A 27,461-nucleotide genomic window follows, 5' to 3' on the forward strand; every position below is an offset into this window, starting at 1 on the left:
AGAGTAGATTTTCTGAGAATGGTAGTATTAATGAATTTCGCTAGAGAGAAGGTGGTGTCATGAATGAGAAAATAATCAAATTAACAAGAGGGGGAGATGTAGGTATGGGTTTTCTCTCTCTTTCTTTCCTTTTTTTTTTTTTTTTTTTTTTTTTTTTTTTTTTTTTTTTTTTTTTTTTTTTTTTTTTTTTTTTTTTTTTTTTGAAATAAAAAAGGGACGAGTTGGTGGCTTCGTCACGACAGTTCACTCTTCTAGAGGCCAGAAGCATTTCAGCCTCCCATAGCTATCATCGTGTGATTAGCCAGCATCAAGAATCGAACCCAAGACATGCCGTGTGAAATACAAAATTGGAATTTGTCTCCAACTACTAGGTCATCCCATGATGGTTGTACCTATCGTACGTTTTTCATATTTGTGTTAAATAGTAAGGTAGGTTGGGTCCTCAAGGGTTTTTGATAATTTGAAGGTGGGACTCGAGGCTAATTGGGAGATTGGTGGTAGAGATATGGGGATACTACGCACAGTTGTTAGTTCCCTACACGCTTTTTAAATAGTTTCCTGGGCTTTTAACTAAAGAAGTGATAGGTTACCCACCACTCCCCATCCCTCTCATTTCTCCTCCTCTCAGAGCTTATCCATCTCCTCCCAAATTATAATTCAATCACCTTCTTCAACAAAGAGACAAACCCCCCAACCCGATAAAGAATCTAACAACTGGTTCAAATATCAAATCTCAATAATGGATTGGTGATTTCATAGATGACTGGATATTTAAAAACAATTGTTTATAGAAATTAATAAAAAAGAAACTATGCTTTTTTGAATATCTCCAATAAGGAGGGTAAGGATTGACCACACTATTATGTTCAAGTCTTGAAGCAAAATCATTATAGTTTCGAAGATTTAGTGTGCTCGATATCTTATATTCAAGTTAAAAAAAAATTTCTCTTATATCAAAATAACTTAAAATATCATTTTTGTCAAAATTAAAAAAAGAAACAACATTATTGCTCTTAGTTGAAAAAAGAAGAAGTGTCATTATTTTGCGTTTGGAAGAGAAATACACAAAAATCTCAAAAACCATGTCCCTATCTTTGGGTATAAAAAGATCCCAATAAAAAAAACGGATGATGCTATCTATACATCTATTTTATCTCTTGTATACCTTTTTTAATTTTCGGTATTTATATCGAATAAATTAAATAAAAAAATCAATAAACAAAGTTGTGCAAAAAATAAAAAATATGTGTTAATAGCATCACTCTTACTTAAAGTTGCTAGTTAGCAACAACCGCCATAACATGGCATTAAACCCTTTTGAAGATCTGGTATAAATCTGACAAATCCCAATTTGTCCTTTTAAATAGAAAAAAAAAGGGAAATAATTTCGTCATCAATCAGCAGCTCTGTACTGGTTTTATACTAAAATATGCACTAACAGTCATAAACATTAGAGAAAAAAGTAGAGAGCTTTGACGGGATAATTAGCAAAAGCAATCTCTTTCTCTCATTTTTCACCACTCTCATTCCAACTACATCTTACAATTTTTTAATTTTTCATGACTCATTAATTAAACTCATTTCATCTCCAAGCTTCTGTAATCCAAGACCCCATTTTTCAACCCCAAGAAATCATAACCAATATTGGTGGTGCCACTGGTGGCGCCACCAATAGCATCCCTCCCACAGCTGCAGTTCTTTGCATCTTGAAGCCCCAAACTGCAAGAAAAGCAGAGTCCCCGCCCTCCACTCTTCAAACCGTCACTGGGTTGCTGAGGCTGGCAGGGAGGGCTGATTTGAAGCTCAAGATTCAAGTCAGGGCACCTTTCCTGAACTGGGTTTTTTGAATCTTTGCAAACAAGCCCATTGGTTATGGAGATTTTTTGATCTTCTTCTTTGATATTTGTAGAAGCGGCAGCAAAAGAAATTGTGGTTGCAGATTCCTGAGGTGTCTCATTGAGTGGCCTGTGAGTTGTGGGGTCAATCCCTCTGGTCAAAAGCTTCCTTCTTATGTGGGTGTTCCAGTAGTTCTTTATCTCGTTGTCTGTTCTTCCAGGCAGCCTTCCAGCTATCAAAGACCATCTGAAAACATAATCCAAACAAAACCCATTACTCTTCAAGAAGCCAAAAACATATAACACAATTTTCAAATGTTTTTAAACACTATGTTTTTATTACACGAGGACTTCGCATGAGTTTACCCGTCATAGTATTATTCTCGTCTAAACTCGCAAACACTTAGTTTTTCAAACAGGGTATGCACGACGAGATAAATGAATTAGTTGCGCTTACTTGTTTCCAAGGAGGCTATGGAGTTTGATGATGAGCTCATCTTCTTCTTCAGTGAAATTGCCACGCTTGAGATCAGGTCTAAGGTAGTTGATCCACCGCAGCCTGCAGCTCTTCCCGCATCGGAGGAGGCCCGCCGCCTTGGGCAGTGACCGCCAGCAACCCTCGCCGTGAGCTCTGATGTAGGCAATGAGGCGGTCGTCTTCTTCCTTGGTCCAAGCTCCTTTGTTGGTGTGAGCCTTCTCACAGCAAGGAGATCTTCCCATTTAAAAAAAATATGGAAAAAACTTGAAAGCTTTAAGAAGAATAATTAGTTGCAGCTATAAAAGCCGTTGCCTTTGTTGTTGTTTATGCCTGGTTTTTTGGCTTTAGACACAGATGAAGTGCTGGTGGTGGTGGAAAAAAATGGAAGGCCTTGTTTTTTTGTATTTGCATTTGTTGCAACATAAAGGCCGGCCCTTGTGAGGACTTGGCGTATGATTTTATAGCCTTTTGACTAAGAGAAAAAGAAGAGAGAGAGAAAAGAGGAGAGAGGGAGAGAGAGAGAGAAGGGGACCTAATTGCTTCTAGATGCGAGTTGGTGAGACGGGTTAGAGGGAGGGGCTGGTGGACTCTCTCTCCTCTCTCTCTCTCTCTGACTAGATAGATATTATTATGGCATCAAAATCGCATATAATAAGTTAAAGGGACATTAACTGTTGGCCCTACTAGTAACCTTCAGGTAGGTGTAAAAGTAAGGTATATATACATACATATATAAATAACTGTTATTAGAATTTTAAATATTTTATTATACATTCTTTACAAGTGTATTTTTTTTTTTAAATATAGAAATTTTAAAATACAAAATAAGATTTTTGAAGTGTTATTCAAAATTTTCTTTATTTATTAGGGCAAAAACATGGTGAGATTTCTGTTTTATCTGTGTGTGTGTCTGAAACTTTTGAGATAAAATATGAAACTCCAGTTCACCAGACATGTACGATAACATATGAAACTTTTGAGATAAAATATGAAACTTCTGTAGATGGAAACTATTTGAATATTAATGGTGTAGTAGTTGGTACATACTGAATTTCATCATACCGGGCATGAGAGTCTTTGTCTGCAGTACTTTTCATTTGTCCCCCTCCCAAGGCAAAATTCTGGTTCTTTTTCTTCGGCTAGTTTTTATTGCTCACTGTTGGAAGTCTTGAATGCTTCAGAGTGGTTCCATGGAATGTCATGAGAGAAGCGATTACGTGTTCCTACCTCTCTTCATTTTGTGACGAATAATGTAATAAGACAAATAGACATATGATTGTATGTAACTAGTGATATTGTAAATTTTTGTCATTTTGTGACGAATAATGTAATAAGACAAATAGACATATGATTGTATGCAACTAGTGATATTGTAAATTTTTGTCGAGTACATATCTGAGTAAATGTTGTATACCAATCAAAATTTGTGAGACTTATATTTAGATCATGAAGTGAGGTAGATTTGTAAAAGTAATGAACCTGGTTATTTTAATAAGTTGGTTGTAGTGGGTTTTTGGGAAGAGATGTCACTAGCTGACTTGGCTATTCTTGTGCATAAGAACAGAGATGGTAGTTGTGGTTGTTTATTCTATTGGTAATGCATGAGAGAGAGAGAGAAAGAGAGAGAGAGAGAGAGAGAGAGAGGAGAAGGGCTTCTAGAAGGGTGGGAAGTTGGGGTTAAAGGGAGGGAGGATGATAAAGAAAAAGTAGGGTAATTAGTATGGTTGTAGTTGTATGTGACCCTTGGTTCACCCTCCACCTTTTTCCTTCCCCTTCCAACCTTGTGGTGCAAGTTTAGGCAACAAGGGATAGGGTTTGGGACGCGATGGGAAGCTTTAATTCACCCTCTTGTTGTCATCTCCACACCACCCCCCCCGGGGGATTTGCATATAATTTTTTTTGTTACCTTACCCACCACCACACATGCTCTCTCTCTCTCTCTCTCTCTCTCTCTCTCTCTCATGATCATGTATTTCAAGTGGATGGTAGGCGGAGAGTTAAGGATCATGGGCACAAGTTGTTTTCGAAAGAGAGGGGGGAGAGAGAGAGGGAGGGAGAGGTCCACTTGTTATGTGTGCGTGTATTTCACCTACCTTTTGTCATCCTTTTCAGACTGTCCTATGGCACCCAGTGCAACTCATCCTCCCACTTATGGCTTCTTTCACTCACTCCTTGATGTTGAACTTTGGCATGATTTTAACAAATATTTTCACTCCTTCCCCACAAGCTACAAGTACAACTCTCTTAATCACTTCCCCTCACAATTAACCCTATCCATATTTTTTGAACTAAGAGTAATGATGAGGTCGATTGAGGCCAAGGACTCGTTGACTAATTCCAACTATATTGTACAATTCATAATGCATAATGCATCAACCCTCAAGATCAGCTCAGATTCTAGCATTCTTCTTGCATATATGTAATTATTACGAAATTTGAGCCACTAGGACGACTTAGCCTAAATCTACTCTTTATAGAGTAAAATGCACAATACATCAATGGTCAAGATCAGCTAGCGCTTGATTGAAAGAAGAAGAAAAAAAAAAAAAAAAAAAAAGACTTGTTAGAGACTTGTATTATTAAATCTACCTCCACATCTAGCAAATCTTGAATTCTTTACTAACTTGAACTCAATGATTGCAATCTTTTAGGTTGTGTGTTGACACCAGTGATTAGCTACATGGTCTCTATCTGCAGCCAGTTTTTCCTACAAAACACCCACATTGGCACATGGACAATGCAAAGAAAGGGAGCAACAACAAACGTGGCAAGAGAATCAAAACTAATCAAAGCAATTAGGCAATTTGGTTAAGGGAACTTTAGGAGGGTATGAATGTATGTAACCCTAGATCGGAAATTTTAATCACAATTGTATTTGTAAGGTGAGAGCCAGCACATCAACACGTGGATGTCATGTGCTTAGGTATTGAGGTGGAGGGCTGTCCTTTGCGCTTTACCTACCTCTTTTGGTCGGCTGCCCCTTCCCATGTGGGGGCATCTCTGGAACTTAGGGCACGGTCTATTTTTTCAATGACCCACATGCAGTGCATGGACAATGGTGCATTTGGATAAACCTCTACCCTTCACAAAATTAGGCCTAATCCTATTATTAACTTCCCTAGCGTATTTGGTATCCTTTTTAATTTCACACGGAATTCGATGCATGGGTTTTGTGACACGAAGGCTGTCATGGGACCAATTTTTGGCCACCAAAGATATCATGACAATGATCTAAAAAGATAATACGGTTCTTGTTATTCTAAATATAACGTTTGTTCTCTGATAAATCTTCACCTTCTTTTCTAAATTGTTCAACCTTAATATTTTTTTTTATCAAGATGATTATTCAGAGCGTAGAATCACCTGTTAGAGCTTAAAATTCAACCCTTTAGTCTTGAATTGGTTCATTATTTAAATTTTAGGTTTTAATTTTCACATTTTGCACTTAAAACCTAAAATATAAGCTCTAAACGAGGAATCTATCCTTCAAATAATCAATCATGTGAATGAACGGATATCGTACCGAGAAAATGTCAAGTATAACTAGAGTACGGTGGACTAAGCAATCTACTGGGAATAACAAAACTAGCCAACTTGCAGGCAAACGAAACAACAAGCCCCTTTATAGGACGTCACGCATTCGAGTACCAAAGTAAAACCTTCAAGAGAGTAGATAAAAGAGCAGTAGTAAGAGCAACTCCAGCCCGCTTGGAGTTGACTGGCACCAAGTGAAGAAAATGGCCCGGCTTGCCTAAAATGAGCTCCAGCCCGCACAATTGACTGGCACCCAGCCCGTGCCAGTCAACAGCCCAGCCCAAAATGGACAGACCCAGGAGCCGGGCTTTCTGCTTGGCGCGTGCACAACACGCGGGTGCCCAGGCGAGTAGCCGACAGGCTTTGCAGGCGCTGGGGCCCGCGTGCAGGTCCACTTGCAGTCATCCGGGTAGGGGCTACGTGGCCCTCCTCAGAGCCGTTGGATTTCCAACGGCTAGTTTTTGTAGGCCGTTGGATTTCCAAAGGTAAAAAAAATTTAAATTTAAATTTTAAATTGGACCGTCCGATCACAGATCAACGGTCCACGTTTATTTCACCAAAAATTAAAAAAAAAAAAAAAAAAAAAAGGCCCAACGGTCAGAAATTTGACTGTTGGCCACGTGTCATCGTGTTGGCTGTTGGATTTGATTATTTTTCAAATCCAACGGTCCAAATTAATTACAACATTAAAATTTATTAAAAATTAATTAAAAAATGTCAAAGTTTTTTTAAAAAATACAGAAAAATTTTAAAAAATTAATTTTTTTTCTTCTATAAATACCTAACCTTCATCTTCCACCTTACACCACATTTTAATATTTTCTACACTTTCTACACTTTCTACATTTGAATATTTTGTACACTTTGAGAGAAAAAAAATGACTTCGTGGAAGCTCAGTGAAGATGTTACGTTGTGTGAATGTTGGGTTCGCACTACTCATGACCCGATTACGGGTAATGAGATGGATAAGCGAGAAATGTGGAGTAAAATTACGAAATCGTTCAACGATGTACATGGAAAAGATGTACATGGAAAAGATGCAAGATCTAGTCAAGGTCTTCAAGGTCGTTGGAAAAAACTCAACGCATCCTTTACTTGTTGGAAAAACGCCCTCTCTCATGCTTCTGGTAATTTGCGTAGTGGGACAAGTTTAGCGGATGAGGTAACAATATTTTTATTTATTTATATGCATTCCACCCACATCAATATTTTAATTTATTTAATTTCTTATGTAATTTTTATGTAATATGCATTCCACAATACTTATGTAATTTTTATGTAATTTTTATATAATTTTTATGCATTCCACAATTCTTATGTAATTTTTATGTAATTTTTATAGACACTACAAGCACAAGCATTCTACAATGCAAAGAACCATAACAAATCATTCAACAAATGGGAATGTTGGCAAATTGTCAAAGATTGCCCTAAATACCAAATTGTGGCAACCGGTCCAGAAGTTGTCATGCACGGTATGGGTCTACACAGTTCGCCAGAAGCAGACACAGCCGAACAAGAAGCCAACACATTTGAAGACACGGAAGGGATGCCTGAACAAGTGCCAGAGACCCAACCGACTCGTCAGTCCCTCAGGCCTTAAGGTAAAAAGGCATCAAAGAAAAAAGGTAGTTCTTCCAAAAATGACTACACTAAATATATGGAGGAACTTACTCGTCAAGGTGAACTGAACATGGCATGGGAAAAGACTAGAGATGAGGAAAAAGCTGCTGCTATGGCAGCAATTATTACAGCTACTGAGGCTCGTGATGCGGCGGCTGAGAGACAAAGAGAAATAGTTAATCGAGAGAACGAGATGATTAGAGAAGCACTCCATCGAGAGAATGAGATGCTTAGAGAAGAAAGGATGGCTCAAACAGATCGTGACACTATGAACAAGTCTCTAGTAGGACTGTCTCCGAATTCAAAATATTTTTGGACATCAGAAAAAAGAGATGTCGTGCGAAGGAGGCGTGCAAGAGATGCCGAAACAAGTCAAGGGGGTTCCAGCTACAGAAATCCTAGCAACCAAGATCCTAGCACCACATATCCTAACTCCACAGACTTTATTTAATTTCTTATGTAATTTCTTATTTCTTATGTAATTTCTTATTTATTTTTAGAACTTTATTTAATTTCTTATGTAATTTCTTATTTACTTTTAGAACTTTATTTAATTTCTTATGTAATTTCTTATTTCTTATGTAATTTCTTATTTATTTTTAGAACTTTATTTAATTTCTTACTTTATTTAATTTCTTATGTAATTTCTTATTTACTTTTAGAACTTTATTTAATTTCTTATGTAAACTTAAAACACCAAATAAAATTACATAAAACACCATTTAAACTTAAAACACCATTTAAACTTAAAATTACATAACCTCACCATTTAAACTTAAAACACCAAATAAAATTACATAACCTCACCATTTAAACTTAAAAAAAAAAGCAAACACAGTAAATAAGATTACTTAAAAAACAATACACTTTATTCTTCAACCACAAGCCTTATTTTAATTATCTTCGCCTTCGTGCAATCTCCACTGATGGTCAATCAAGTCATTCTGGCGGGCTATGTGCCAGTATGTCTCTTGCAATGAAGTGTATCGTTGAACGATCAATTCATTGTAACGTCCATCCTGTTCCAATGGCTCGTGTTGCACGGGATCTTCGGTCCAGTCATGAGCATAGTAGATTTGTGTTCTTGAGTTGTTCATCGGATCCGGCTCGTATTCATCGACGGCATCATAATCATACTCGTCTTCAACAATCATGTTGTGGAGAATAATACACGTCATCATGATGGATCGAAGAGCCTCGACATCAAACATTCTAGCTGCAGCCCTGACAATGGCCTAATGAGCTTGCAGGATACCAAAACAACGATCGACATCCTTCCTACACCCTTCTTGACACTTTGCGAAGTGTTTCTCTTTTTCACTATGCGGGTGTGGGACTGTTTTGACAAATGTTGACCACCTTGGGTAAATACCATCTGCAAGGTAGTATGGTCCCTCGTATTTATTACCATTAACCCAATATGTGCATCTCGGCCCACGCCCTTGTAGCAGTTCGTCAAACACTGGAGATTGGGCAAGGACATTTAGGTCATTCTGAGCTCCTGGAACACCAAAAAAAGCATGCCAAATCCATGTATCAAAAGAAGCCACCGCTTCCAGAATGATGCTTTTGGCTCATTTTCTGTCGCCATAAGCTCCTTGCCATGCATTTGGACAGTTTTTCCATGTCCAGTGCATGCAGTCGATGCTTCCAATCATGCCAGGGAAGCCTCGCATCTCACCCTTCCTCAGAAGCCTTCGCATGTCCCTTGTCGTGGGTTGCCGAAGGTACTCATTGGTGTAGAGGGCTTCAATTGCAGAGCAAAACCGCATCAGGGACTCCAGAACTGTTGTTTTTCCCATCCTTGCGATCTCATCCACTTGATCTGCAGATGCTCCATATGCAAGCATTCGCAAGGCAGCCGTAATTTTTTGCTCAGGAAGAAGACCTAGAACATGAAAAGCATCCTCTTTTTGCACAAAATATGGATCATGGTTGCAAACATCACTCATGATTTTAGCGAACAAACTTCGTTGCATTCTAAAACGACGTCTAAAAACATGATCAGGGTAAACGCTGTTGGGAATAAAATAATCTTCCAAGAGATCTTTACCTCGTCTTTCCCTTCTTCTATCGATGTTTGCCGCACGTCCGGGTTTGGCTATCTAACCCATAGCTTCCATGATACGGCGGGAATGTGAGGCCCTCCGCCTTCTATGGTGATCATCCTCATCCTCCTCCATTGCGAAGGCCTCATCTCCACCTCCACCTTGGTCAAGATTGACCAATTCTTCCTGTTGTGCCAACAACCTTTTCTGCTGCTCTTGCAACTGTTTATACGCTCTCCTTGAAGAAGACATTGTAAGAACTCAAGATTTGAAAACGATAAAGAAGAATTCTGAGCTAAAAAAAAGGATTGAGTTTAGTGTGAGGATGGATGTAGGGATGTAGGGTTTATATGGACAAAAAAAAAAAAAGATGAGGTTCTGGACAATGCCACGTGGCACTACGTCATTGGTTGAAAATCTTAGCAGAAATCTATTAAAAAAATAGTACGTTCGGATAATGACACGTGGCGTGACGAGATTGGTTAAAAATCTTATCGAAATCTTGCCTAAATTATTGTAAACCGGAAGTGACATGTGGGTTGTCGGGATTGGTTGAAAATCTTAGCGGAAATCTATTCAAAAAATAGTACGTTCAGATAATGACACGTGGCGTGACGAGATTGGTTAAAAATCCTATCCGAAATTAAAACTATTTTTTTATATTATTTTATAAAAAAATTATTTAATATTTTAAATGGAATGGGTGCCAGCGCATTTTGTAGGGGTGAAGATCGTTTGTGTCAGCGCATTTTTAGACTAGGTGCCAGCACATTTTGTTTGGGGTGGAGATGCTTTGGCCTATTACTGTTCATCGGGTCTATTACTGTTCAATTAAGTGGATAAATGGGCTGGGTGCTGGCGCAAAGTGGATAGGGGTGGAGTTGCTCTTAGTGTTCATGTCACTATCTTCTTCGAAATGAGTATAAAGTTTACTAATATCTTTCTACTACCCAATCGAGCTACTAAGCTGCAAGGGCTTGTGGCAATTATTCATACGGGATCAATGAAATCTCCAGCCGGAAAGAATAAAGAAGATCGAGGTAATCAGTTACGCAAGTACACGACTTCTACGACTCTACTTGGCTCTTTTGTGAGCTTCATACAAGTAGCCTAAGCTCACAACAACAGCAGCAACAGCAACTCCTACTGCTCCTTGTGCCATTATGGTGCTGTCCTTAGCACTTGTCTTACAGGAAGTGAGGTTTGGAGTAAACCCGAGCTCTGAAAGTTTCTTATGCAATTCAGCATAATCTCTTAAAAATGTTTCCTTATCCTGTCATGCGCCAAATTTAACAAAAGTAAGAAAAGGAATGTCAAATAAAAAAGTATAAGTAAGCTCGCAACGATAGCTAATTTTATAGATATCTAAAAAAAAATCCTAATTTTATACATATTTGATTTTATGTAGTCCAATAACTTAGTGGATGGGGTGCTTCCACCCATGCATCATGGGTTCGGAACTCCCCCACCCCTACATTATTGGAAAAGTTTCAAACCCTACTCCTCCCTTAAAAATAAAAAAATAAAAAACATCAAAGCCAAACGTAGGGATGGGCACAAGAGATAACTGGGTTGGGATGCAACTCATCATCCCAAACTTCCCCTTAAAATTCATCAGCTCCATCCGCACCTCATGGGGTGTTTTGATCCCCACCCTCAGATGTTCCGTCCCGCCACCTTATATTTTTTTTTCTGTATTAGCTACACGTCCGAAATTGAAACAAATCTTGCTAAATATGAAATATTAGTCTAAATGTTAACCGCAGATAATCGTACAAACACTGAATTTTGACACAATAATTACTGTAATTAGATGTCAAAACTAATAATTTAAAATAATCAGGTAAATCATCTAACTTAATAAAAATGTAACATTCAATAATGATATAAAAAATATATGCACAGCGGGACAGGCACCCCAGCTGGTGCAGGGCCCTGAACTCACCCATGCCCATCCCTAGCTAAGTAACTTGGTCTAACAAAGTTCAGTCAATTCAACCAAACACGAAATTGGGGTTCAGTATCTGCTGCAAATGGGTCCTATTGAAGAACCATGACAAATGTAAAAATTAACCAAATTAGCCTCAACTTTTAAGTGGCAATGGTCCCAGAAGAGGTGTTCTGTTACTGCATATTAGGGACAATGAGCCTGGTTTAACCCAGTACCGGTTAATATCAATTCAGATAATATGCTAGCCCAAATTGAAGAAAAGGAGACATAGTTTACTTGAGTAAACTCCATTTTCAATCCAGACCAAACCTTTTTCTATTGGATTGCTTAAAATTTACAAGGGCTTATAAGAACTAAGAAGTGAACCATCTTACATATGGCTCAATCCAAATCTAGCAATTTCCGAGTGGTTGGCGGGTCTGGGTTGACCAGATCACGCACCACCAGAATATGGGTGAGCCACATTTGATTATTTGTTAAAATTAGTGCCAATCAACAATATTAAAGTAGCTCTAAACAAACAAAGTAAGTCGGTAAATATAATCTAGCACTAGCAGTGAACAACACGCAACACTGTTTACCAGCAAATAGGACTGAAACAAGCCCGAACCGAAATTACCTTTGCATACAGATAGACATATTTACAGAACTCAGGATCCTCCACTAAAGCTGCATCTGTCGGAAGTTTCAACAACCCCTCTGATTCCTCATTCAATAGTTCACTATCAACAATGAGTAGTAACAAATGTTCATAATCACATGCAAACATAATGACATAAAATGGTAAATTTTCACCAATTTTTCAAGTCTTACACAAAGTATGAGTTATCAAACTGTAGAGGTTCCTTAGTCCAAGGACCATCAAAACCAGATCTGTCTGGATGTGCCCTTCCCTATAAGATGAGAGCAAATGACACAGAGTAAACATGTCTAACTAATAACAAAGAAGAGCATTTATAGATACAAACAAGGAGGAAGAATTACCAGTGTATGACCCCCAGATAGTGCAACAATATCCTTGTCAGACAGCCCCATTCTATAGAACATTTCCCTCAAATGTGGTGCACCTATTATCAAAAGACAAAAGACACTGACAAGAAATTAAATTTCTACTAATGAACAACAAAAACTTCATCTCCCAAACAATTTAACTGAAAATGACACACAAGCAAGCCTGACAACTTGTCATAAATCTCCAGCATTCTAAATACATTAAGAAACCTAGGAGATGGGGAGAAGTGGGTTGAGTTTTAACATGGAGTGGGCAATCCCATGGAATAAGAGAGCAATCCCACCGTGTAAACCAAGAAACAATCCCAAATCTGAACTTAGAATATAATTGTGGTGTGGCAACCAAAAATGAGTAATATTCAAAATAAAAGTTGGAAGCCTCGGTTGCTTCTGTGGCTTTGAAGAGTTCCATAGGAATCCAGTGCACGCTAATGACTAGAACTATTTGCATAAAGAGCTTGCAACCAACACCAAGAACTACATATTGAAGACGTACCATGTTCCACATCCTGACATGGATACAAAGTTGCTTAACAAGTATCTCTGACTCTTACAAACTAATAGCAAAACATTTATAGAAGTAACAAATTTGAACAAGAAAACTCTAGGATAATAGATCTCTCTTCCATACAAGCAAGCTATGTTACCAGTACCACTGTACCGGGAGAAGTACTCTCCATAGGCATCATATTTAACTCACTTGAAATACAATAAAGATAACCTCACTGTTAAACTCATGCCATCAAGCTCCAATTGCAAATTATATTGCATGGAAACTTATTCTATGTATATAAAAAAGAAGAAATTAGAGCAAAACAATGGATTACAAGATGAAATGCTTGAAATAGTGTTCTCCATTTTCTTGCACTAGAGAAAGCAAACAGCAATGCAAAAATATAACAGAGATGTTATTAGAGAACTTTTAATCTAGTCTAAACAAAAATGTTCTAAATCTCTATATTGAAATGCATAACATATATGAATTAAAACCCAACTAAAATGCTAGCATATGAGAAATATTAAAATAGGGAAATATAAAACTTGAAGAAGATATCTTAGGTATTGGAATAACCCTCGTTTAGAATCTGGAAGTCGTCCTTCCTTAGGAGAAATTTTAGAATCCTAAGAACAAGTAGAAAAAAGCAGAAGAAAACTTGACAACAATGATAAGGAAACTAGCCATGATTCTTTAAATATGTGATCACTGGCTGCAACATACCTTCCTGCCTGGAGAAAAATCAATGGCGGGGCCTCCAGTGACCTCAACTGCAACAACACTTGCAAGCTGAAAATACAAGTAATCATGCCCCTTAGTTGCTATCTTCATAAAAGAATCCATGCTATCTCCCACGTATTTTTTAGGAAAAACTATGATGATCTTTGTACAAGCTCTTCATTTGCAAATAATTTGATGAGCTAAAATTATATAACAGGCTGAGTAAATCATTCAGAACTATAATCACCTGGTATAGGTCTGCATATGTAATCCTTGGATGCTTAGACTTCACTTCCTCTGACATAAAAAAGAAGCACCCGTCAAAACACCTTACATTGTATATCTATCCCAAAAGCATGACTCTCAAACGCATTAATTGTAGGTACTCTTTGTTGAATTAGTGATCATACAATCTTGTATAATGGCCAAAAGGATGGCACTATTATTACACAAATACTGAAACTTGTAAAGCACCTTGGAGACAACATAATATGCTACATAATGACAACTTCAATACATAGTTGCTTACGTATGGTTTCGTTATAGTTCCCTCATCAGTTTCATTTAGAAAATCAGAATTGAAGCTAACCCAAGTAAGCACATTGTCTTCTCAGTTACATATACAAGACAGTGAAACCATCTAAACTTGTTAAATCCTTGGCATTAAGGACTTTCGCTGTCTGAATTGCAAACAAAGACCAATTGTAACATAGATGCACATTCAGTATCACCGATAAACTCACAGAAACAACCAATGAATCAATTAAGCTTGCATAGCATGTCACATGACACACAAAGAAAAAAAAAAAAAAAAAAAAAAAAAAAAACTTACAATCATCTGGATTCTCGTATACAGAATTGAATGTTGCATAAATTAATTACTGGTCTTTTTCAACCATAAGATCAACTGATCAAGTTTCGTAAATCCAATAAAGATTGACGATACGGAACAACAGAAACGAACATACCGCAAAAATCAATAGCCTTCTTCAAGCCATTGTTGGAACCATGAGAGTACTCTTCCTCGTTACGAATCGACCCATTCGGCCCACCCGTTTTCGTCTTGGCATCGTAGGTCCCAGCATCGTGCCACCTACAAATTCACACCTCCGAAAACAATCAATCACCATAACTCTAACAAAATCGATACAAACAATGACATGCAAACACTTCATTTACAAAGAGAAATCAAAGGCCATTCTGTAAGTATGAAACACCGAGCAACAGTAAAACTTATGTTGGCTACTGAGAAAACGCAAGCTACCGAATCGGATTTTTCATTCATCGAAAAATTTCTCGGGAAACAAACAGAAGAGTGAGAGAGAGAGAGAGCATACGCCAAGCGGAGCATGATCGGAGCGCAGCTTCTGCTGTAAATGAGAGCGCGGAGATGGCGGCGGGCCTTGTCGATTTCATTGAAATACTCTTTGTCAACGAGCGTCGATGTCATCGGAACTGGAAGTCGGTGCTCGACTGCGACTCGGAGCGAAGAGAGAACAATGAGAGTGACAGTGCAACTGCAACTGTGCAAATGAGATTTTGAAAGGGAGAGAGCCAACGGCCCCGGCAAATGAGGAGATTGAGACCGGTTTGATTTGAAAAAAGCTGATATAAAAAAAAGTTGGAAGATGTTTTTATGTTTGGTAAACATTCAGTTTCAGTTTTTTTTCACAGTTTTAGGTGAAAAAAAAGCCAAAAATAAGAAGCTGCAAAACCCAGCTTTGAAAAATTGGCTTTTTTTCACATCTGTTTTATATAAAAGTTTACCAAACACTATAATACTGTTTTTTTTTTCTTTTCAAAAGCACTTTTACAAAAAAGTTTATCAAACACTCTGCTGCTTTATTTCACAGCCGCTTATTCTCACAGCACAGCAAAATCAGCTTTTTTTCAAAGCACAGCAATACCAAACCAGCCCTGAGTCCGCCTAGTTTCATACTGATTATGAAAAAAATGGTTATAAAAAAAAGCTGCCAGCTTTATTATGTTTGGTAAATATTTAGTTCTAATTTTTTTTCATAATTTTTGGTGAAAAAAAAGTCAAAAATACGAAGCTGTAAAATTTAACTTTGAAAAACTAGCTTTTTCACACCTGTTTTACATAAAAGTTTATCAAACACTATAATATTGCTTTATTTTTTCAAAAGCACTTTTACAAAAAAAGTTTACCAAACATTCTGCTGCTTTATTTCACAGCTACTTATCCTCACAATACAGCAAAAGTAGTTTTTTTTCAAAGCACCGCAATACCAAACCAGCCTTCAAACGGACCCGCACTCGCCGTGTTCACAAGGTCATAATGGTCATTTCAGTCTTCTCAGAAATAGAAAATTCAAAGTTCAATTAATTTTCCATTTTGTTAGATTTGGTTTAACTGCTAGTATAGTCAAATTTTTTTATTTTTGTTTTTAAAATTGAAAGGAAAATGAAGAGAGTGAGAGAGAACATGGTAGTGGGGAGAAAGGGAGAGAGGCTTATTCTTTATTTTTTATTTTATAATTTTTTTTAAATTAGAGATGTTAAAATCACCTATAGATGAGGCTTATACAAAAAACAGTAAAATATTATTTTGTAAAATTATGTTACTGCCCTTACCTTTTTTGGTGTGATAGAAGACTAAATAGTTTTTTCACCCACTTTTGATAGACAAAAAAGGTTCTATTAATATGTAGTTTAGATATCATTGTTCAATTAATTTTTCAATTAAAATATCATAATTTAAGGTCTTAACCTTTGTTCAATTTTGATTTCCCTATAATTATTTTTCTCATATTGGAGTGAATCGAACTTGAAGTCAAACAATCATATAAAGGGGTCGAGCGCCGTTTGGTGGAGTGTCATTCTCTTGATTAATTGATTCAAGGTTGTCATGCGATGTTACAGCGTGACTAATGGTGTGATGAGATCAAATCTAATAGTAAAAAAAAAAAGAAAAAAAAAATTGACTACTTAAAATTAAATCTAACGTTTAAAATAATTTAAATCAAATTTAACTTAAAACTTTATAAATACCTATGTATTTGTATGATTTTTAATTACTTACCGGAATTTAAATATTTTTAGATTAAAATGTTCATAAAAATAAATTAGGATAATCCAAATAAATTTTATTTTCAAAAAAAAGTTACCGAAAACTAAAAGTTAGGCTAAAATCATTATTTTGTTGTGGCCTATGTTTAACTGACAAGGAGAGGGGGCCAGAGACACAGAGAAAATATAGAGAGATGTTTGATGGATTGTGTAGATGATGTGTTATTTCCCCTAGGCAGTGCCCTTATTTATTTATAGTAATTAGGGAGGGAAGAAATCATTCTCCTCCAAGGAATATAAGTCCTAATAGGGAAGAATAACTAGAATCAAATCTAATCTAGAATTTACACAATCACACTTAAATAAGAAGTTTATAACACTCCCCCTTGAGTGTGTAAATACTCAAGTAGATTTGGCATTATATAGAGTTGAGAAAGCCGACTCGTCGGCATTGATTTTGGGAACACACTAGTCTCAAAGTACAGTAGGAACTTGCATATAGAACTAAGTCTCACAAAAAACCCAATGACTATGGTAAAACCTGAGTGGGGACAAAACCCATAAGCTAAGGAAAATGTGTGAGAAATACAAAGTCAAATGAAACGTCTACGAGATGACATCAGGGATATGATCAACCCAAGGTGGGTGCCTCGTCAAAACCTTGTTAGGTAGCAAAAACCTAGTGGGAAAAATGTTGCTAATCGTAGGGAAAAAAAGTACATTAAGATCAAGCAAGTATACTTTGGGATACTCCCCTTAAGTTTGACATAATTTCAAAGAGAACTAAAAATGTTACAACTCATAAAGTTTACGCATACCAATTCCTTGAACAAGCTTCTGAAACGTCGCCTTCAGTAGTGATTTGGTGAAGAGGTCGGCCAAATTGTCTTATGAACAGATTTGCATGACTTCAATCTTCTGATGCTCTTGCTGTTGATGTGAGAAAAAAACCTTCGGTGCAATGTGCTTAGTGTTGTCTCATTTGATGTAACCCTTCTTGAGTTGTTCGATGCATGCTACTTTGTCTTCACAAATCATCATCGGGACGTCACCGACGAGGTAAAGATCGCAAGAGCTTCAAATATGGCCCACAATTACTGTTAGCCATAAGCATTCTAGAGTTGCTTTATATAGGGCGAGAATTTCAGCATGGTTAGACGAAGTGGTAACTAAGGTCTGTTTAGTTAACCTCCAAGAGAACGTGGTGCCTCAAACGATAAAGACATAACCCGTTTGAGAGCGCGCCTTGTGCGGATCAGATAAGTATACTGCGTCAACATAACCAACAAGGTGATAACCGACTCGAGATAAGGGGTGCAACATCACTCAAGGATCCATGAGGATAGAACAAGCCCAAATCCATGTTACCCTTAAGATAATGGAAAATGTCTTTAACACCAATCCAGTGTCTGCGTGTTGGTGCATTACTATATCTTGCCAAAAGATTAACAGCGAAGGAGATGTCGGGTCTAGTGTATTGAGCTAATTATAATAAAGCGTCTATCGCATTTAGATAAGGAACTTTAGGCTTCAAAATCTATTCATCATCCCTCATTCGGACGGAATGGATCTCATTCTGCATCTAGCAATCTATCGACCATATGAGTACTTGAAGGCTTCGCTTTATCCTCGTTAAATCGACCCAACACTTTCTAGGTGTAGTTTGATTGATGTACTAAGATTCCATCCAAACGGTGCTCTATCACGAGACCAAGACAGTATGAATTCTTTCCTAGATCTTTCATCTCAAATTTCAACTTAAGGTGCGTGGCTGTTTTCTCGAGCTTTTCAGGAGTTCCATTGAGGTTCATATGGTCGACATAAACTACAACTATCGCAAAACTAGAATGTGACTTCTTAATGAACACACAAGGGCATAGTTCATTGTTCACATATCCCTAACTAGTCAAATACTCACTCAAACGGTTATACCACATTCTTTCGGATTGCTTCAAACTATAGAGTGAACGCCTCAATTGAATTGAGAGTGTGTTCCGGGATTTGGAAATATTTGATCTAGCCAATGTAAGTCCTTTGGGAACTTTCATATAAATTTCTGTATCAAGATCCTCATTGAGATACACAGTTACTACGTCCATTAACTGCATACTCAGTTTTTCAGAAACTACAAAACTGATAAGGTAGCGAAAAGTAATCACATCCATAATGAGTGAATAAGTTTCGTCATAATCAATCCAGGGGCATTGTGAGAAGCCTTGCGCAACAAGACGAGCTTTGTAATGCACATTTTGTTCTTCTCATTACGCTTCCAAATGAAAACACACTTGTATCAAACGGGCTTCATATGTGGAGGAGTAGGAGCTATGTAACATCTCACATCGTCTAAGGGAGTGGATCCTCTATGCCTTATATGTATATTCCCATCTCTACCTAGCACGAGGCCTTTTGGAAGCTCACTGACTTCGGGTTCCATCGGAACTCCGAAGTTAAACAAGTTCGCGCGAAAGCAAGCCCAGGGTAGGTGACCCACTAGGAAGTTCTCGTGTGAGTTCGCAGAAACAAAACTGTGAGGACATAATCGGGGCCCAAAAGGGACAATATCGTGATACGGTGGAGTCGAACTTAGGATGTTGTGGGGGCTCAGGCCGAGATGTGACAATTTGGTATCAGAGCTAATCCTTGGCCGGAAGTGTGCCGACGAGGACGTCGGGCCCCTAAGGGGGGTGGATTATAACATCCCACATTACCCAGGGAAATGGATCCTCTATGCCTTATATGTATATTTTCATCTATACCTAGCACGAAGCCTTTTGGGAGTTCACTGGCTTCAGGTTCCATCAGAACTCCGAAGTTAAGCGAGTTCGCGCGAAAGCAATCCTAGGATGGGTGACCCACTAGGAAGTTCTCGTGTGAATTCCCAGAAACAAAACTGTGAGGGTGTGGTCGGGGCCCAAAGTAGACAATATCGTGTTACAGTGGAGTCGAGTCTGGGATGTGGTGGGGGCCCGGACTGGGATGTGACAAGCTACAAGTCCAAACACCTTACGTTTCACAAGCGAATCAAGTTTGACTTAGATTGCTTGTTTCCAGTTTGACCAATCAATTCTACGTAAACATTCATCAACGAAACGGGGTTCAATGTCATCACTCAACATAATCTCAGTAGCTACTGTATATGTTAATGCATCGTCGACGATCATCTCATTTTTACTAGGGATGGGCACTTAGAACCGAAAACTAAAACCAAAACATGAATCAAATTGGAACACACCAAACTGTTCAGTTTTGCAATTTTGAAACTGAACAACGGCTAAGAAAAAGGTTTGGCTTCAGTTTTGGGTTTTCAAAATTGCACCAAAACCAAAACCACACCATATATTGAATGTTATGTTCTAATTGGTTCTTTATTATAGTCTATACATTTCTAGTATGGACTAAACTAAACTAGAATAGAATGTCATCAAATTTTGCACTTCTATTCGAGTCCATACATCTCTCTCTCTCAAAACTCATGTTTATCTATCTGGCCATACACAATAAGCTGTGCAGTCAATAGGACTTATATTGCAGTATAATTACTAATTCCAACCCTTGATCATAACACTTCAGTCGATCTAAATAACGCACAAAGTTCATAGATGTGCTAGAAGCTTGAATCTGATTAATGCAACACACTTGTAAATATCAGCATTCTTTTGCTTGAGAAATGTGCTTAATAACAATGTTTATCTTGATATATAACTTATACAAATTGTGCAGTATGAAAAATATATACATATATACTTTCTTTAATGGTTGTGTGCTGTAGATTTGTGCTACTATTGCATATGGTCAGACAAATCTCTCTATCTCTGACTTCCTTAACTGCAGTTTTTTTTTTTTTTTGAACTTTTTTGTTGCAGGTTCATTGATTTATGTACAAGGAAAATGAGATCGTCTTATGAGTAAATAGGTGTAAATTTAAAATTGTAATTTTTTCTCAAAAAATCAAACCGAAACCATTTGAAACCACATCGAACTGAATCAAACTTTTGATTTCATTTCAATTTTGGCTTTAAAATCACACCGAACTGCAACGCAAAAAGTTTCTGTTTCGGTGCGGTTGCATGGCCCACCCCTAATTTATACACCAAACATCATCCAAGCTAGAATAATGAACCGAAATCTCATGATTCTCGAGAGGTGGATTCGTCTATTCAATGACGCTTTCGTAATCTAAATTTTCCTCATGAGTTAGATATAATAAGTAAGCGACAGTCAAATTCACAGTAGGCTCTTCAGGGGCTTATGTCGTGGGTTTCCTCATTCGGGGATGTGAATCCTTTAAACCAAAAGGTTTGCCACGCTTTTGTGTAGGGGCAGATGATTGGCTAGCCGCTAATGTACGTGGATAGACCAAAGTGGCGTCTCGGGTCTCCAAGAGGGAAATTTGTTGTACATTTGGTACATCTATCTTTGCAGACACATTCGTAGCTGGAATATGTGATCTTGTTACTCGCGCTAGATCAGTGAAAGCATCTGGCATGCTCTGAGCTATGCTTTGAAGATATAATATTAGCTACACTTCAATTTCAAACTGAGTGGTGCGGGGATCTAAATGAGACAAAGTGGGAGTCGTCCACGATAATTCGCGTCGTTCTTTAAGAACATTGATGTTCTTATCTCCCCCTAACGACGGGAATATTGTCTCATAGAAGAATCATATCAGACATATATTCCCATCCTTCACTGAGGTCCTATTTTTGTACATAAGGGCGGCAAAATCGGCACATAAACCGCAGAACAAAAAACGCACAGAAGCAATATGTCGAATTCGTATTCGGTAACCAACTGAGTGACGCTATATGGTTGGGTCACAACAGGCCTCAGGCGGACTAACATGGCTACATGAAATATTTTATGTCCTCAAGCAGTGATTGGGAGCTTGGTACGTATGACCAACGATCGAGCAATCATTTGTAAGCGCTTAATGAATGCCTCTACTGGGCAATTGTGGGCATGAACATGAGGTACTTGATGTTCAATTCAACCTCAACCAACATGTAATAGTTATCAAAAGTTTTATATGCGAATTCTACCAACATTATCTAATCAAATAGATTTGATTGGATAATCAGGGTGGTGAGCCCTGAGCTTGTTAATCTGAGCCACTAGTGTGGAGAATGCAGTGTTCCTTGTGGACAACAAGCACACATGTGACCAACATGTGGAAGCATCAACCAATACCATAAAATATCTAAATGGTCAGCATGGAGGGTGAATCAGTCCACTAATGTCCCCTTGAATCCTTTGTAGAAAAATAGGATTATTTGAACGAATCTTGTCATAAGAAAGCTTAATAATAAGATTTCTCATAGAACAGGTTTGACATGCGATTCCTTGAATCAAACCTAAACTTCAAGTCAGTGGATGACCGTGTGATGATTTGAGGATACGGCGCATTACTGTTCGTCTAGGGTGTCCTAAATGATCATGCCAAAGTGTAATTTCATGCGCGGTCCCTGAGGTAGGGCCGACCACATAGTAGCTCTCTATAGGGCGTATGGTTGTAGTAAACAAACTACTCGGGATATGCTCCATATTCTCTAGAATACGCTTCTGCCCATATTTGTATGAAGTGATGCACATAAATTCAACTTTGTTTTCTACATAGGTTTCAACGTGGTAGTTCTTGTTGAATTATTATCTCGAATATCTTTAACGCTCAACAATTTTCTTTCAGAACGTGCAGAATAATTTGTCTTTTGAATGGTCAAAATAATGCCATTGGACAACATTATGCAAGCCTTTCCGTATCCTTCGATCAATTTGGATGCCTGATAGGGTTGTCAGAGGTGCATTCTTATGTATGAAGTTAGTGAAATAGATGCGTTCACGGAAAACGGTGTGCGTGGTTGCACTAATCCCACTAGTCATACCTAGAAATAAAATTAATTGAACCAGTCACATGCATAAAAGTTTGAAAACTTAAAACCATTCAATTTTTTTTTTTCGAGAAAAGTTTGTGAACTTCAGGTTCATAGTACCTACAAACAGACCCATGTATATACAAAAATATGCAACAAATATATACAAGTAGGCCTTCGGGGCCTATGATTATAATTGAATTAATTATTTGGACTTCGGACCAAAATTAAAGTTTGGGCGAAAAAATTAAAACCCATAAGGCCTAAAAAAAAGGCAATATAATTGGTGGTCCAAAACATTGGACCAAAGCCCTAATGGGCTTTTAAAAACCGTGAAAATAATGGGATTCAAGCCCAAAAATGGGCTGGAATGTCACGGGCCAAGAGTCAGGAAGCAGGCCCAAAACTGGGTAAGATCCAGCAACCTGATGAGGGCACCGATCGTGTGCTTTGTATGCACGGATGCACCAGCTTGTGGTTGCGATCTGGTGCGGCAAGTTGTAAAGGAGCACCACAACCATACAAGGATGTGATCGTGTGCATCACGGTGCACTGAGACACCATAGCCTCACGGGAAATGTCATGCAAGCTGAACCAAAGTAATGGGTTGCTGTATGCGAGCCCAAAACAAGGAAAAAAACTTTTTTTTTTCAGCTCAAGAACACCCCAACTTCACTGGGTATGGTCACCGGGGAAGAAGGTCGACGCCACAGCTTCAGGCAGCCATGTTTTGGTCAAAGAACTCGGAATGAGTCACGAGTTTGATGTGGAACCTCGATGGTGTGACGGAGAACGAAAAATCTCAACGTCCATAAACCAAAAACCCTCAGATTCAAATTGGGGTTTTCAAAATTCATGGAGATTCATACGAATCTTGGCCAAAATCATGGTCAATAATGACTACAGGTCATCGGAGATGGCAGTCGTGGTGGCTGGGCATGGCCACGGGCCATGCATGTGACACCGTGAAAAACGTCAAGATTTTGGGTGGGTGGATGACGTCCAAATGACGTCGTGGGTTTAGGTTCCAAAGGGTTAGAGCTTTTGGCTCCGGCTTAGGCTCAGGGGTCGGCGGCGCTGCTCGAGGTCGCTGCATAGTGTGGGTTCTATAACCTTAACTTTTTTTTTCTTTTTTTTTTTTTTTTTTTTTTTTTTTCCAATTCAATTCAATTGAATTCATGCACAATCAAACTATACAATTAATGCATAAGCATATATTCAACATGATTCATAGCAATATCAATTCACATAATTCAACAATTATGAATATAATGCATACATAATTTATGTAGAATCTAAAATTCAAAAAACGTAAAGTTGAGTTATGCATTATGGTGAATGTTCAGGATATCAGGGCTTATATCAAGATAAAAACCGTTGTTTTGGAAAAACCTGATTGCGTGATGATATTGATGAACTGGTTTGATGCAGAAAATTTTTCTTCAATTTTGGCTTTTCATCTCCAAAGCTTGTATCACGTTCAATACAAAAAATTTAAATTGAATCAATAAAAGTATATGAATTAGTAAAATCAAAATTTAATCAATTAAAAATAATTAAAACGTAATACTCCCCTGATTGGAGACGAATAATTTTCACGTCAGATTCCTAAGCGCAATAGTAAAAGCGTGTTGATAACGTGTTGTGGCCTATATTTAACTGACAAAAAGAGGGGGTTGGCGGCATAGAGAAAATATAGAGAAATATGCGTTTGTAGGGCTGTGTAGAGGATGTGTTATTCCTTCTAAGCAGTGCCTTTATTTATAGTAATAAGAGAGGGACGAAATCCTTCTCCTCCAAGAAATACAGTCCTAATAAGGATAATAACTATAATCAAATATAATTTAGGATTTACACATTCACACTTAAATAAGAAGTTTATAACATATGTAGTAATCTCGGGCTAAAATTTTAAACCATAAGGGTTGGAGAAGAAAAACAGTTTTTGGCTTATGACTTAAATTTTTAAGCTTTATCCCTAAGGGTTGGAGATTGTCTTAGAGTGATGTGATAGTTTGCTTGCCCATTTTTCCTTATTTTTGGTAAAATTTGCTTGCCCATTTTTCAAGAACTTATAACTCTAATTTTACGTGACTTTATAAAAGCATATTTGAAGAAATTAGTAAAAAAGAAATTAAAAGTGTCATTTGCTGATTTATTTGGCACTTTTATATCACTTTAAAAATTTATCACTTCAACATGCTCTCCAATTAGCTATTCAAATTTTACGTTTATTTTAAAATATTAATATATTAACGTTATCTTATTTTATAGGACCCAAATTTTCTTTTAACTCTTTACCAAATAATACTTTGGAGCAAAATATATTGTGGGACCCAATTACTAACTTGAAGAAGTAATAAGGTATTGTTTGGTATGCAGACGGGACGGGACGGAACGGAATGGGATGGGACGGGACAGAACGGGACGGAACGGAATGGGACGGGACGGGACAGAACGGAACGGAACGGAGCGGGAGCAAAGATGCCCTCGGATGGAAACAAGGAGGAAGAAGAAGGAGACGAAGAGGTTATAATTTTGTGTCCTACGGATGTGGAACGAGTCGTTCTAGGAGGGTGAGGTGGAATGAAAATTCACCCAAAACTCGTAGCGTGGAACAGCTCGTTCCACCCGTTTTAGGCGCACCAAACGTGGGACGGAACGCCTTGTCCCACTCTGTTCCGTCCCGTCCCACGTACCAAACGGTACCTAATGGATCTTGTATTTACAAGGTTAGCTGCCAATTCTTTAATTTGCTAATTGGGTTGCTACTTTTATTGGAGATGCATTTTTCTTACATGGCATAAAAAAATTTAACTTTGTTACCCAATTGTTACTCCCGTTAGAGGTGCTCTAACTATAATGGCAAAACAGATACCTACAACATAGTTTGAAGTTCCATTTTTTTGGATGAAATAACTAGGGATGTTGGACAAACTTTGTGTAAAGGAGATTAACTGACATGAAAGAGATTCAAAGCCACATGATGTTATAATTCATATGCAATATCATATAAAAAAAATACACAACATTATATCATAAGATCATGACATTATGGTAACAGTGAAACTTGTTTTATACAATGTTTAAAATATTTGTATCGTTGGAAATATTGATGGATATATCGATTTCGATTGCCTTTGGTGAAAATGGTGGAAATTTGCTCAAAAACATGAAAATTTAAAGTTATTGTCTAGGAAATGTCATATGAAGTCACAATACACATATGAATCAAGAATTAAGGAGTAGATACTGTGTAAAAAATAAGTATGTGATATGTGAGAAAGAAAACTTATTTCTAATGACAAGTAATAAAATAAAACATTTCACTAAAACGAATAAATTATACATAATTTAATTGAAATTTTCATCATGAAAGCATCACGGATTTTATTGAAGTAAACGACTACCATAAATAAACAAATTAAACCATAAAGAATGCATAGGCCCAGAGAGTTAAAACTGATAGTAAATCTTTAATTTTGATTTGGCCTTCCTTTAATACTTTCCAATTGCACCAATGCCTACACCAGCTTATCTACAACCATGATCTTCATCTTAGGTGGCATGAGTAAAGACATCCTCACTAGTCAACGGGTTCAAGCATGTAAGTCCATCACTTTCTTGTTCATCTCCTCCATCATTAAGTCCCTTGTCTTCCTCCCCACCACCATCATCCTCTCTGTTATATTTTCTCCCACCGGTACCATCATTTGTTAAGACACGCTACCCACTTCCAATAATTTGGTACTGTTGATACTCAGAAACCAAATTATTCATTGATACATTTCGTCAAACAGATTACGTGCAAGAGTGCACTAGACAACTGCGTCAAATTCGAAGCTTGATCTTGAAACCCCAGACTGTATAGATGACCAAAAATGATTCATCTTGAAACGCCATTCATCTTGTGTCCCTAAAAAACCATCTACAAATTTGTTGTCAAAATTTTTTCAAGATACATTAAATACTGAGGAAATTGACTGATTTCCAAAAATATCGCGGATATGGTTCCCTATCGTTTCCTAAAATTTTGGATATTTTCATAGAAATATCGAGCATATTCAAGATATTTCAAACATTAGTTTTATATGAGTACTCTATCTAAAAAATGGAGTGAGGGGAAGGGGGAAGTTGATAAATATTAAATAGTGATGATACATGCTTCAAAGCATATTTTAGTTGGATAGAACATGTTGTCACAACTAAAAAGATTTTCCTTTAAATTTGTATTTTCCCTTTTTGATATAAGAACTCATATTATTTTTTATGTCATTTACCCTTGCACGTCAAGTCTTCCCCATAAGATTTTTTTTTAGAAGGGGACATTTGAGATTTATATTTGTTTTATCAAAATTTCTCATAGAGGATAGTGGGCTTTAAAGTATTTTTTGTCTCAAATCATGGAGCAACTAATAATATTTTAAAATGGGAGGGTCTACTTGCCTCTATTAGTGAAAGGCCCATTAAATCTCAAATAGGCCAATCATTGTTTGTTGCCATGCAACTTGTTTTTGTTGAATTTGCACTTGATTCGTGTGTAAATGGGGATTGCACCCAATACACTTCAACGGTATATAAAGTGTTATAATACAAGTTATTAGATACTTGAAAGAAAAATTCCAACCACTTATATTATAACACTTAGTGTACATGATCAGATTTTTGGCACACTGAAACATTTTTCTTACACATCCTCTAATACAAACATCAATTTTGTGTATTAAAAGATATACATGCAATGAGACCATTCGACCAAACAAAAAAGGGACTAGAATAGTGAGAAGAAAAAGTTGAAGTGAACATTGTCTAGTTTGGTTTTCATCAAATCCAAAAGCATCCGAACAAGATGATCGGTTGGATTCAA

General features: G+C 37.3%; 2 protein-coding genes across 2 annotated transcripts; both read right to left on the reverse strand.

The window, feature by feature from the left end:
* Nucleotides 1-1,240: 1,240 nt before the first annotated feature.
* LOC137728701 (myb-related protein 308-like) lies at nucleotides 1,241-2,759 on the reverse strand. Its single transcript, XM_068467440.1, has 2 exons — nucleotides 2,293-2,759; nucleotides 1,241-2,082 (listed from the first exon to the last, which is right to left on the reverse strand). Exons 1-2 carry the CDS (start codon nucleotides 2,553-2,555, stop codon nucleotides 1,578-1,580), a joined length of 768 nt encoding a protein of 255 aa, XP_068323541.1. The 5' UTR covers nucleotides 2,556-2,759; the 3' UTR covers nucleotides 1,241-1,577.
* A 7,660-nt stretch (nucleotides 2,760-10,419) lies between these two features.
* Nucleotides 10,420-15,279, reverse strand: LOC137729554 (L-ascorbate peroxidase 3-like). The gene is made up of 9 exons (XM_068468529.1): nucleotides 15,035-15,279; nucleotides 14,666-14,790; nucleotides 13,945-13,994; nucleotides 13,701-13,766; nucleotides 13,549-13,603; nucleotides 12,455-12,531; nucleotides 12,284-12,363; nucleotides 12,090-12,192; nucleotides 10,420-10,792 (listed from the first exon to the last, which is right to left on the reverse strand). The coding sequence occupies exons 1-9, from the start codon at nucleotides 15,145-15,147 to the stop codon at nucleotides 10,595-10,597; spliced, it is 867 nt and encodes a 288-aa protein (XP_068324630.1). The 5' UTR covers nucleotides 15,148-15,279; the 3' UTR covers nucleotides 10,420-10,594.
* Between the last annotated feature and the right edge of the window lie 12,182 nt (nucleotides 15,280-27,461).

Source organism: Pyrus communis, chromosome 3 (assembly GCF_963583255.1).
Source record: "Pyrus communis chromosome 3, drPyrComm1.1, whole genome shotgun sequence".
Lineage (NCBI taxonomy): Eukaryota > Viridiplantae > Streptophyta > Magnoliopsida > Rosales > Rosaceae > Pyrus > Pyrus communis.

What these genes read in the sequence shown, in the direction of transcription:
- LOC137728701 (XM_068467440.1), bottom strand. Translation starts at nt 2,555, where the DNA reads ATGGGAAGATCTCCTTGCTGTGAGAAGGCTCACACCAACAAAGGAGCT. An exon ending in CATAGCCTCCTTGGAAACAA is followed by an intron (nt 2,083 to 2,292) that starts GTAAGCGCAACT and finishes TTATGTTTTCAG; the next exon opens with ATGGTCTTTGATAGCTGGAA.
- LOC137729554 (XM_068468529.1), bottom strand. Translation starts at nt 15,147, where the DNA reads ATGACATCGACGCTCGTTGACAAAGAGTATTTCAATGAAATCGACAAG. An exon ending in CCGATCATGCTCCGCTTGGC is followed by an intron (nt 14,791 to 15,034) that starts GTATGCTCTCTC and finishes GTGAATTTGTAG; the next exon opens with GTGGCACGATGCTGGGACCT. An exon ending in TTTGATAACTCATACTTTGT is followed by an intron (nt 12,193 to 12,283) that starts GTAAGACTTGAA and finishes CATTGTTGATAG; the next exon opens with TGAACTATTGAATGAGGAAT.